Genomic DNA, 13,546 nt, shown 5'->3' on the forward strand with positions numbered 1-13,546 from the left:
TTTATGTGTAAACACAAGTTTTCACTTACCTAAGGAGAGTGTCCAAGTGTACATTTGCTGAGTTGTATGGTAAGTGTGTACCAAACTGTTTCAGAGTGACTTTCCTATATGAGTGTATGTAGGTCAGCGCTGACACAGCGGTGCACTTGGCTTCCTTCTCTTTCAGCTTTGGTTCGCCATTGTTAATGGATTTTCTGGGCAGATTATATTTGAACGTTGGTGCATCAGCTTGTACAATGTGGTGAGTAAGCACTCTCCCTCTCTCTCTCTCTGATGGCATGCGGGGCTGCGCTGTTTGTGTCTGGGATGCGGAGCTAAGTCCTTCATCTGCATCCATGGCTCACATACATCTTTAGGGCCTCTGTTGCTGCCACACATCCTGCAGAAGCACAAACTCCCCACACATGGTTTCAATCATCGCAGATCATTTTATAGTAACTACATGATATTTCCCAGGTGGCGCTAGTAGTAAGGAATCGACCTGCCAGTGCAGGAGATGTAAGAGACACGGGTTTGATCCCTTGGTTGGGAAGATCCTCTGGAGGAGGGCATGGCAACCCACTCCAGTATTCTTGCCTGGAGAATCTCCATGGATAGAGGAGCCTGGCGGGTCACAGTGCATGGGTTGCAAACAGTCAGACACAACTAGAGACTTAGCAAGCATACACACACATTTATTTGCAATGTATTTTTTATAATATTGATATTTCAGAATCTTTCTAACTCTGGCTGTACAACATTTTCGTATTTTTAAGTCAAGTAAAAATTGCTGAACTCTTCCTAAAACCCATTGCACTTAATACATATAATTTACATTTATCTCTATGTGTCTGTGTGTATGTGTGTGTGTTTATAGTGTAATTCAATGTCCTCTTAAGCCTCTTGGTAGAAAATTTGTATTTACGGAAATAGAACACGCTGTGCTTGTACCAAATGCTGAATTTTTATATCAAGCCTATAGTAAATACAATTTTCCATTTTAATGGAATCTTCTAATAATAAATAATCCCATACCATTACTTGAATTATTTTGAATTCAAAAACTAGATGTTTATTAAATAGTAAAGCTGAGTGGCTTTTTACCCACATGACCTTTTAATTTTTGCTTTATTTTTCTTGTGTTATTATTCCACCAAAGGGTTAGAAGTTAGGAAACGTAACAGAAAAATGAGGCTCCCAGCAAGTATCCCATGACCTCTCTCGTGCACTGTGTTATTGTGGTGACATTATACTCTGCATGCTCTGTGCCCTTACTCCTAAAGGTCTGTCCTCTGGGAGCTGAAATTCCAGAACAGCCTGAAGTTACTGAATAGAAGTCATTGGGTGCTCAGTGCTGCTATGCATATTTACAGTCATGGGAGTGCCAGTGGCTGGGTGTATTTGGTCAGAGCACTACACCAGGGAAGCTTGGGTCCTGTGTAGAGTTGTCTCTGCCAGGCTCTTGGTCCCAAAGGGAAATATTGATAAACTTTCTTTGAAGTTTCATTAGAGACAGGAGTAGAGAGTGGCAGAGTCTCTCCTCTGGATGAGAACAATCCCTACGAATACATAAGCCACAGCTACTGACCAATGGAATCTTGCCAAGTGGAACTCCAGTGGAAAATTTAAATAATTATGAGGATAAAATATGATGACACGCTTATTAAATATCCATTGACTTATTAACTTTCATCCCATTACAAGTATATTTTACAGGTGAAAAAAAATGAAGACCAGGACATTCCAAATAATAGTTACTGGCAATGCTGGAGATGGAGTCTGTCTACTTATTTGAGAACTAAATTTATATGAGTTGTCATGCTACTTCTAGAGGTTTTATACTATTTCTGCTACTGCTTATGCATGACTAACTGCTATAGGAATTACCCTCCCACAGAAAAACTAGAATAGCAGAAAAAATGTATGAAACAATAGTTTTCAGGCACTAGATGCCAGGCGGCTCATTGTGTGATCCCCAAGAGCAGGCCTGTTTATAGGCCAAAGTGAAGGAAGATGGGCCCACAGGGGAGCCCGGCTGTCTTTACTGAGCTGAAGATACAGAGGGTGGAGTTCAGTGGGCCAAGAAAGCTAGAATTTGCCAGACAGAATATCAGAGACAGGCAAACTGCCCTGAGAAATGGAGAGAGGGAAAGAGTTGCAGACACAGAGAAATACAGACACAGTGTTTCTGGAAATGTGTAGCTGTTCCCTTGAGCCTCTGGTTGAGGATTTATCTGTATGTGCATGAGAAAAGTGTACTCAGAACTCAGGGAAACGCAGGTCTCCTGCATTGCAGGCACATTCTTTACTGTCTGAGCCACCAGGGAAGCCACTGGAAAGCAGCGGGCTGGATTTCTAGAGCTCTCTCAGGGCTAGGAACAGTTTGTATTCCCATTAGCCTGTTGGGGAAGACCTATTACACAAGATACTGGGGAAATTCCTCACGTAAGTCACACTTTTAACAATAAGGATGAATTAGTCCCATAATACGGAGAAGGCAATGGCACCCCACTCCAGTACTCTTGCCTGGAGAATCCCATGGGCGGAGCAGCCTGGTAGGCTGCAGTCCATGGGGTCGCTAAGAGTCGGACACGACTGAGCGACTTCACGTTCACCTTTCACTTTCATACATTGGAGAAGGAAATGGCAACCTACTCCAGTGTTCTTGCCTGGAGAATCCCAGGGACGGGGGAGCCTGGCAGGCTGCCATCTATGGGGTCGCACAGAGTCGGACACAACTGAAGCGACTTAGCAGCAGCAGCAGTCCCATAATAAGGGCTTCCCAGGTTGCTCTAGAGGTAAAGAACCTGCCTGTTAATGCAGGAGATGTAAGAGACTTGGGTTCTACCCCTGGTTTGGGAAGATACCCTGGAGGAGGGCACAGCAACTCATTTCAGTATTCTTGCCTGGAGAATCCCATGGACAGAGGAGCCTGGAAGGCTGAAGTCCATGGGGTTTCTAAAGAGCTGGACACAACAGAAGGGACTAAACGACAACCACCAGGTGTCTCACCCAGCTTCCGGCACAATGATACCTTAGTAATTGCAGTACATTATCAGAGCCAGGAAGATGACATTGGCACAGCACTCACTCAGATACAGACTGAAAGCTCTTTTTAATAGGTTCTTGTTTCCTATGTAGATTTTCACGTCACTGCCACCCTTTACTCTCGGAATCTTTGAACGGTGTTGTAGTCAGGAGAGCCTGCTCAGGTACCCACAACTCTACAGAATTTCTCAGACAGGTGATATTTTCAACATAAAGGTAAGCAGAAGGTTATTGCAGGTCTTTCAACTTCCCTCCAAAAGGTTTTGTCTCTTTCCTTTCTGATGCTTTAGGAAAAATAATTTAAAAACAACAAGGAATGCAGCCCTATGCCATATTTCTTTGCATTCTACCTAAGGTTCCGTGAATCCTGAGGTTTTCCAGTCTGACATTAACTTTGTGTTTGAACCACCTTCTTTCCTAAAAGCTGCTTTGTGCTTCGGGCCAAAGATGTTTTTTCCACACTCTCTAGTCCCTTATCTGTAAGTCTTCCTGGCAAGCATGAAAAAAACAAACAAACAAACAAACAAACTGGTGTATTTATAATTGAATGAACAAAGACTTGTTTTTGTTATTTTTCTGTCACATCCTCACCTTGTGCACCCTTCTTTGATTGATCCCAGAGATATTATATTATTGAGATATCCTTTAAGAAAATTGTGCAGGCATACCTTATTTTATTGTGCTTTGCAGATACTATTTTTTTTTTTTTTTACAAATTGAAGTTTAGTGGCAAACCTGTGTTGTCAGATGATGGCTAGCCTTTTCATTGATGTGTATACATTATTTTTAGACAATGCACACTTAATAGATTACGTATAGTGTAAACATAACTTTTATGTGTACTGGGAAACTAAAAAGCATCACGTGATTTGCTTTATTATGATATTTGCATTGTGGTGGTGGTCTGGAATCAAATCTGCAATATCTCTGAGATATGCCTGTAAATGGTATATTAAACATTATTTTGACCACAGGCAGAGCATAGATATAAAAGTACAGGGTGTATAAAATATAAAATAATACATATAAAATATATATAAATATAAAATATTTTATTAAATATGTTTTATATTTAATAATATATATATAATATAAAATATGATATTAAATTATATTTTAAGTACTATAATTTAAAGATTGAAAGTATTTTTAATTATTTCTTTAAATTAGTTCTTTTTGCTAGATAATTAAAGCCCTTTATATGTTTTTATAATAAATACATTATCTTTGAATTCTACATATTTATATTTATTAAATATGTTTTTCAAATGATATTATCCTATAATTTCACAGTCATTTCTTTTAAAAGGAGACTAAAGATATGGAAATTTTTAGTCTCCAGGAAGACATTTTAGCTTTGTAACTGTGTTTCACACAGCAAATAAACTTTATAACATCACATATTTTTAGAGTTAGACCTGGATACTATCTTGATTTTCTTGCTTTGTTTTCTTTTAGGTGCTTTGGATTCAATGTATAAATGCTATTGTCCATTCATTCATTCTCTTCTGGTTGCCCGCAAAAATGCTGGAGCATGGTAGTAACTTCATTGTTTTCTGTGTGTGTGTGTCTACAGATAGAGAAAGCAGAAGTAGGATTAAAAACATAGGTTTATATATATTCACCTAAACTAATAGTATAATCTGGTTAACAGATTGTAGTTTGAACATTTAACAGATGGCCTTTAGAGCCCATTCTCCTTGCCTCTAACATGTATAACTTGTAACTTAGTGCTTTTATTGTTAATTTTTAATAAATGTTTGAGCCAGGAGGGCTGATAGAAAGCACAACAGTTCTACTGAGTCATAGATTCCCTCTGTCAGTGAGTTTGAAGCTTTGGTCTACTATATTTATTGCTTTCATTTCTCAAACTTTATGCTTCAATTTAAACTGTAACAAGTCCAACAGGCCGTATAGAAATTTAACCTTATATTTTATTATTGGACTAGGTCTCCTTTTCCGGACATACAGTTTTCCAAACAACACTATGTGTGAACTGTTTTGCCAAACTGGTTTGTGTATAAATAGATCCAGAAGTAGGAGCTATATTTATGAAGTGTGTTACTGATGTATAATTGGCTCATAGCCACAAATTAAGGTGTGAAATACAATTATTTTCCTTTAACCAGATTTAATTTTTATTGGCTATTACTAACAACATGTCCTAATCTTGCTGCCTGCCAAGTTGCTTCAGTCGTGTCCGACTCTGTGCGACCCCATGGACTGCAGCCTACCAGGCTTCTCCGTCCATGGGATTCTCCAGGCAAGAACACTGGAATGGGTTGCCATTTCCTTCTCCATCCTAATCTTAGGAATATATTTTGTTTAATTGAGCCTTGGTTGTGTGTGTTTATGTCCATTATACTGCTAAGGGCATTCCTTATAAAACAAATGAGCAAAAAAAAAAATGAGCAAAATTTTCAAGTGATAACAATATAGCAAAGTAACACGCTGACAAAGAGTTGGTTCCACTTTCAGAATGGTAGTGTGAAGAGCTCCTTGGATGTGCTCCTCACCCTCAAAAACCAAACCTGCAAAACTATAAAACACAACTCTGTGAATTCTCTGAAAATTATCCAAAAGGCAAGGAAGATGATCAGTCTACTAAAACTCAGTAAGAGCATCAACAGTCTGCATCACTTGAGCCATGACCCTCTCCCTCCCTTCCCCACGGTAGCCTGGCCGGACGAAAGGTCCACTCCAAGCAGATGTAGACAGGAATATGGGACTACTGCTCCTCTCAGCTCTCAGTCAAGGGTTCCCATCTCACAGGAAGGGCAGCTCACCAGCATTTCTCATCCCTCCAACTCTGATTGAAGAGGCCAGATTTCTGATGGGTGTGGCCGAGACAGAGCTCCCTTTCCCCCAGGCAACTAACATTCACGGAACAGTTTCTACCCCATGCACGACAGGCCAAGAACCCTGGGCCCCTGGTCACTCTCACCATAACTAATATTCACAGGACAGAGTTTCTACCCCGTGCACGACAGGCCAAGAACCCTGGGCTCCTGGGGCCCACTCTCATCACAACTCACTCGTAGGGCAGGGAATTTCTGGGAGAGTCAAGCCAAGAAGACTGGTGGCTTTGTGCTAGACCACTAGCACAGAAATACTGGGTCCAAGATTTTGCCAGTAGTAAAAAAAGAGCTCCAAAACTCTTTCCCAAATAAGATGACTATTCAAAACAAAGTAGGGGAAAGTTCAAGTCTAAGGATACTCTCAAAAACAGTAGCCCTTCTTCATTAAGAGCAATAAGCTAAATCATATGCCAACTGATTTACCAGAGAGAACCAGGGAAGGAGATAGATAAAGAACTGAATGAAAACCCTGAAGTTGAAAAGTACCAAAAACTCGAAAAATGTGTTAGAGAGGCTCAACAGTAGATTTGAACTGGAAGAAAAAAGGATTAGCAAACTTGAAGTTAGACCAATAGACAATAAGGGCCAGGCAGTGCTAGTGGTAAAGAACCCACCTGTTCACGCAGGAAATGTAAGAGACGTGGGTTCAATCCCTGGATTGGGATGATCCACTGGAGGAGGGCATGTCCATCCACTCCAGTATTCTACCTGGGAAATCCCATGGACAGAGGAGCCTGGTGGGCTACAGTCCATAGGGTCGAAAAGAGTTGAAGAATACTGAAGGGACTTAGCACAGCACAGTTTGAAGACAAGAGATAAAAGAGTGAAGAAAAATGAACACAGCATTAGAGAATGTGAGATGCCTTTCAGCACACCAACAGAAGCACGATGGGTATACCAGAACAAGAGGAGAAAACCAATGAAGCAGAAAAAAAATATTCAAGGAAATAATAGCTGGAAAGTGTTAAATTAGTTGAAAGTGAAAATGCAATCCACAGAATGGAGCAAAGGATACACAAGTTACAGATAACCGAAGATTTGTTTCCAGAGCATATAGAGAAGATTTATAACTCAACATAAAAAGACAAATGACCCAATTTTTTTAAATGTACAAAGGATTTTAATAGACGTTTATCCAGAGAAGATAGACAAATAACTAATAAATACATACTCAACATCATTAATATTTAAACAAACAAAAAAAATTGAAACCATGATGATATACAACTTCATACCCATTGCATGCGTCCTCAGGCATGTCTGATTTTTTGTGCACTGATTGACTGCAACCTGCCAGGCTCCTCTGTCCATGGGATTCTCTAGGCAAGAATACTGGAGTGGGTTGTCATTTCCTTCTCCAAGGGATCTTCCCGACCCAGGGATGGAACTGGCCTCTCCTGCATCTCCTGCACTGGCAGGCAAGGTCTTACCAACAGCACCACCAGGGGAGCCCAGGCTACAGTCCAAAGGCTCGCAGAGTTGAACATGACTGAGCGACTGAGTAGGCATTGCACATTTTAGTGAGTTCTAAATCAGGAGAAAACATAAATCAGGAAAATACGTGAGCCTCAAATATATGGGTGTGCTACCTGAATTGGGGTTAGGGTCAGGGACTTAAAATTTTTTTAAGTGTACAAAGGATTTTAATAGACATTTATCCAGAGAAGATAGACAAATAACTAATAAATACATGCTCAACATCATTAATATTTAAACAAACAAAAAAATTTAAACCGTGATGATGAGATACAACTTCATACCCACTTAAAAATTTCTATATCAACCAGGACCACATCCACCAATATTTATTGAGAATTTTTAAAAGTGTAAAGAAGATCTTAAGAAATTATCCTAATCTTGACATAATATTGACCCTATAAAATGAAATTTGTAAGTTTATAACAGATTTAAGAATAGTTAAAAAGTATGAAATTCTTTTTACTTTAAAAGTATGAAATTCTTTTTAGAAAATTCTATTTTAACTTCAAGTTATGTTAGGTTTATTATTTTAGTTATCCTGGAGAAGAAATAGTGTGAAAAATGTGATGACAAACATCCTTAGAATCCTTATCTTGCTTTTTGGCATAACTAATTGGATTGTTTTTAAAAAACTTCCTTTTTCTTAAAAAATATTTATTCTTATCTATTTATTTATTTGGCTCCACTGGGTCTTAGTTGTGGCGTGTGGGATCTAGTTCCCTGACCAGGACTTGAACCTGGCCCCGTGCATTGGGAGCACAAAGTCTTAGCCACTGAACCACCAGGGAAGTCTGTGGACTTTCAATTTATAGATTCTGCTACATGGTTTAGATGCATGTGACACTAGGCTTAATAATCACATTCACGTACTCCTTGCAATTTATTTGTTTCTAAATAGCAATGGCACCCCACTCCAGTACTCTTGCCTTGAAAATCCCATGGACAGAGGAGCTTGGTAGGCTGCAGTCCATGGGGTCGCTAAGAGTCGGACACGACTGAGTGACTTCACTTTCACTTTTCACTTTCATGCATTGGAGAAGGAAATGGCAACCCACTCCAGTGTTCTTGCCTGGAGAATCCCAGGGATGGCAGAGCCTGGTGGGCTGCCATCTATGGGGTCTCGCAGAGTCGGACACGACTGAAGCAACTTAGGAGCAGCAGCAGCAGCAAATCTATCTTTGGAGGAAGTAAGAAAATGAAAAAATATCACAATTGTGGTAGGCAAACTAAGCATTGTTGTCACTGACAGAACACTTGAGAAATGTGACCATTCATTGATAAATATTGTTGGTGTCCAGTATGGGTACCTTTAGTAAAAATAAATTTTAAAAATCTATGTTTCAGACTCTACAAAGATTAAAAAATGACTTTTTCACTTTTCAGATATGGTCTTGCAAAGTGGTTACACTACAGACTATTTGTTTCTTGGGAATTTTATATATACGGTAAGATCACCCATGCAGATTATCACTTTTCCTAGTGTTTAATGAAACAATTAAAGCATTATAGGACAGTAGTGACTTTTCATGAAGGCACTGTTACAATGATTGCATTATTTCTATTTCTAGAAATGTGAAGTTCATATCCATTTGTTGTTGTTCATACAGGGGGTGCTCTTCTGTGTCTTGTCATTACATAACTTGCCTTGGTGATGGCTTCAAATCAGCCCATGAAAGTCTACCTTTCAGGGCTGCTTGTGTAGATAACTCACCATTATTTATTCAACTAGTCTCCACTTAGTGGATGTGAAGGTTGTTTGGGATCCTTTGCCAGTATGAACAATGCTGCAAAGATGATCCTTTATGCTCATGAGTTAACTATATCTTAGAAGTAACTATATCTTCCAGAAGTGTAATTTCTGGATCAGAGGGTACTGTGAATCTTGAAAAGCCTTGCCTATTTATCCCCAGTAGAGTTGGCAGAAATTTAGTGATAGAAATATTTGCTTCCCCGCCATAGTTCAAGGCCAGTGGGCGTGATCATATCACACTTTCTGATCTAGTCAGCAAAATGATAGTTTTGCAGTTTTTGCTTTGAGGGTCAGCACAGTCACAAGATATTACAATCCACTTCTAATCTGAGTCAGATCTTCCACACTGTTCATAAAGAATATAAATAGAAGAGCTGAAGACATAAGCGTGGATTTTCATCATATGGTACAGAGCTGCTAAATGAGGAACACTTACTGAAAAGTGTCGCATTTTCTCCATTACTAAAATGCAGCAAAACACTTAGCAGCCTACTGACACCACAGCTCCGCAGACGTGGTGGAGAGCCACGGGGTGAGGGTCAGGAAGCAGGTGTGGAGGTGCAGATGCTGATGGAAAGTTTTAATACTTTTTCTCCTATCTCTTTCCCTTCCCATTGCACAGTATGTTGTTGTCACTGTTTGTCTGAAAGCTGGTTTGGAGACGATGTCTTGGAATAAAGTGAGTATTTGTTAAGATATTTCCTCAATCTAGTATGGTTGTTGGCACGCTGATGTCCTTCTTCAGCTTCAGAAAAGTAATAAGCATTTTTTTTCTGGTCTCCACATTTTACTTCTTGTGTTACATGTTTGAATGATGATTTAAACCAGAGGAAAGGCATACTAGCCATCTAATGGCTGCGGAATATTCATTTTCCTGCTTTACGTTTGAAACAGATTCAATTTATCATGACATTAATTGAGACCCTTAATTCACTATTATCCAAGTACAGAATGATAAGAGAGAATTTAGCAAATACAGACAAAAAGAAAAATACATATTGCTTATTCCTTTCAGTGTCAATGATGTTGACATTTTGGCTTCTACTCTTTGTCTTTGTTCTATGTAGTCTTCCCCAACCCCTCTATAAAAACAAGATTATAACGTACTTAATATTTTATAAGTTGCTTTTTTTCACTTAATGACAGATCTTTAATATTTTTCCAAATTTTTAATTTTTATGCCTTATTAATTGATGGAATAATGTTTCAGCACATGGATGCTTATTATTTGCATTACTTTATTTATTAAAAAATTTTGCATTATTTTTAGAATAATTATTTTAACTTTAGTTACTGTAAACGATATATAATCAATACTGTTATCAGTACAGATGTACTTACAGATATGAGTAATGATTTCCTCAGGATACTATTACAAGTGTAATTTCTGATAAATTAAGCAGAATTTTAGTTTTTATGACATCAATAGTTTAAATAAATTATATGTGTACCTGCACATACATATTTACATCTATAAATAAGTTGTGTCTCAAGTTGTGCTCAAAAAGTTTCTGAGAGAAAATGAATTTTTATGTGTTTGTCACTTTTGAAGAACTAAGTTGATGCAGCCTATGATATATTCCCTTTCTGATGCAATCAATTCAGAGTTCTGACTGCCACCATCCCTACTGGACCCCAACACTAAATTGGAACCAAGGAGTTATGAACAAAAATATTTTATTACAAATCATAAGGCAATCGAATTGTATTATACCATATTCATGGAGCATAGATACTTCCATCATCTGCGTATACTGAACCTCATTTGTGAATAAGGCAATAGTTCAAGGCCAAAGCACACTTAGAACTATACGAGGTATCTCTTCTGGCCTAAGATGGATTGGGCTCCTGCCTTCCAGCTCCCCTGGGGGCTAAGAAGGAGTAGGGATGGAGGCAGGAGAGAGAAGGGCCTGTTTCTCACCTTTGTGCTGATGCTGCCCTGCCTATAGGGAGGGCCGAGGAGGCAGTGTCTTCACTGGGGAGGAGGGTGATGCTGGAAGTCACCCATCAGGTGCAGAAAGCAAGCAAGAGCAGAGACACAGAACACAGCTCTAAGCAGCAGTGGGGGCTGGCAGCCCCCAGAATGTGATGATCCCAACAGAGAGTCGTCTGAAAATACTCTCGAAGCCACACAGAAATACCTCACATTGCATATGATGCATGATGTCGACTCTAAGGGAACTCTTACAGGAAAACTCACTGCAGTTCTGAAGAGTCTGAAGTTCATAGCTTCAAACTGATCCTCTTCTCCATCTGTGTTACCACGAGACAGAGTTCTCAAAAGACCAGTTCTGTTTACTCTAATTGGAGAAAGAATTGTTTGGGTTAGAGGTTATTTTTAAGGAGTGTGAAAAAGTGCCCTTGAAAATGACTCCTAAACAAATAATATATACTCTGAGAAGTAGCACATTTGGGGTTTTTTCTCTAGAGATGACTAAGTAATGGGCAAAAAATATTGAGGAAAAGAACCAAAATCCTATTAGGATAAGAGGGCTTCCCAGGTGGTTCAGTGGTAAAGAATCCTCCTGCCAATTCAGGAGACACAAGTTCAATTCCCAACTTGGGAAGATCCCCTGGAGCAGGAAATTGCAGCCCACTCGAGTATTCTTGCCTGGGAAATCCCATGGACAGAAGAACCTGGTGGGCTACAGTAGACAGGGTCTCAAAGAGTCGAACACAACTTGACAACTAAACAAAAACGTTTAGGATGAGAACATTTGGTCTAGTCTAGCCAGTTGCCTCATTATGTACAGATAATACATCTTGGGCCTGCTCAGTTTACGAGGTGTACCCACTGTGGCCAAGGGTAGAACATGGGTCTCCTTGTCGTTTTCCTCCCTATTCCCCTGCTAACACCAGCTGCTCAAAGCAACAGATCACAGATCCACAGAAGGGTCTACTATTTTAGCATCTATCATTGGAGAATCTGGCAGCAGTTCCCAGACTCAGGCCTGGTCAGTGGTCCTTCAGCTGCGGTCTCAGCCAGAATGGCATATACAGTTGATACGTACACAAGACCTACCAGTTCCGGCCAGTCTAAGGATCACACCTACTGACATTGTTCCACAGTTATTCACATGGAGCAAGTATGATACATTCAAATGTTTCTCTCTCAATGATTTGTATTTGAATTTTTTTTTACTGTAAAGAACTTTGTATTAATAAACAGACAGAAGCCCAAGTCGCATTAAATCACCCACCAATTGTAGTGAACCACATCTATTGAGAGTTGATCTTTTCGCTGAAGACTCTCAACACCACTTGGCTTGGGTGAACAAGGTACAGTTGTTTTTGAAACTTGAGTTCATAGCAAAGTATTCTGAGGAAGATGTTAGGAAGTCTAAGATAGCAACAAATTGAAAAATTATCAACTTCTTCCTATGAGACCTTACGGTTTGGACAAATGGATTTTGATAGTTGATTAATAGCGTTTAAAAAATGTCCTTTTAAGTAGAGGAGGCTGAAGTATTTGTATGCTGCTCTTCTGTCTGCAGTTCACCCATTTCGCTATTTGGGGCAGCATAATGATTTGGCTGGGGTTTTTTGCGGTTTACTCCTCCCTCTGGCCCACTGTTCCTGTTGCTCCTGAGATGACAGGACAGGTGAGTGTGCTCTAAATCTCTCCTTCTCGCTTTCGAAAGACAGTCTTGCCAGAAACTGGGTTTCTGTTTGTTAGGAGTTTTCTTTTAGCACTTTGAATTTATGGGCCCAATGTCTTCTGGCCCGTAGTGTTACTGATGAGAAATCTGCTAGTGATCTCACTGACGATCCTTGTATGTGCTGACTTACTTCTCTCTTGCTGCTTTCGAGATTCTCTTTTTGCATTTTGAACGTTTCAATGAAGGTATTAAATTAAGTTAGTTAATACTATATTTAGGTTTTATATACCTGTTTATTTAATTGATTTAGTAGTTCTAGATTCATAGGACTGCAGTCATATGGATTCACATCCATGCCTTTCCTGACATCTCCGGGTTGTTTTTTTTGTGGCGGGAGGAAACTGAAAGCTGCTCTTGGCACTCATTGTTGGCAAACTAAAAGATTCTTATTGAAATGTCCCTTATCTCTGCTTATTTGCAGGGCAGTATGGCTCTGGTGTGTCCACACTTTTGGCTGGGTTTTTTCATAGTCCCGATTGTGTGCCTGATTCAAAATGTAGCGTGGAAATCGTAAGTTGAAAAATGAAGTGGTAACCAGAGAATATATTATCATAGTTAATTATCCTTTACAATTGTATGGCTCTCAAATTAAACACTTAGTTTAATGCCACCCTGTGAATATTAAATGTCATGGAGCTTTTAAAGGAAGAAAATGCCCTTTGCTTTTTGCCACTGGAGATTTACCAGCAATCAATTTAGGAAAAAAAGATGGAACCAAGTGTATGAGAGGCAAATTTGGTAGAAATATTATAAAGTTCATATTTTTTTTCTGA

General features: G+C 39.3%; 1 protein-coding gene across 1 annotated transcript in view; it reads left to right on the forward strand.

The window, feature by feature from the left end:
• The window catches only part of LOC102277904 (phospholipid-transporting ATPase IB), a 124,906-nt gene that overhangs the window by 70,989 nt on the left and 40,371 nt on the right, over window positions 1–13,546 (forward strand). The window contains exons 27-33 of the mRNA XM_070380822.1: window positions 167–241; window positions 3,121–3,243; window positions 4,486–4,564; window positions 8,748–8,809; window positions 9,737–9,793; window positions 12,609–12,716; window positions 13,195–13,283. Of these exons, the coding sequence (XP_070236923.1) occupies window positions 167–241; window positions 3,121–3,243; window positions 4,486–4,564; window positions 8,748–8,809; window positions 9,737–9,793; window positions 12,609–12,716; window positions 13,195–13,283 (593 nt within the window). The remainder of the gene's footprint in view (window positions 1–166; window positions 242–3,120; window positions 3,244–4,485; window positions 4,565–8,747; window positions 8,810–9,736; window positions 9,794–12,608; window positions 12,717–13,194; window positions 13,284–13,546) is intronic.

The sequence above is a fragment of the Bos mutus genome, chromosome 12, assembly GCF_027580195.1.
Source record: "Bos mutus isolate GX-2022 chromosome 12, NWIPB_WYAK_1.1, whole genome shotgun sequence".
NCBI lineage: Eukaryota > Metazoa > Chordata > Mammalia > Artiodactyla > Bovidae > Bos > Bos mutus.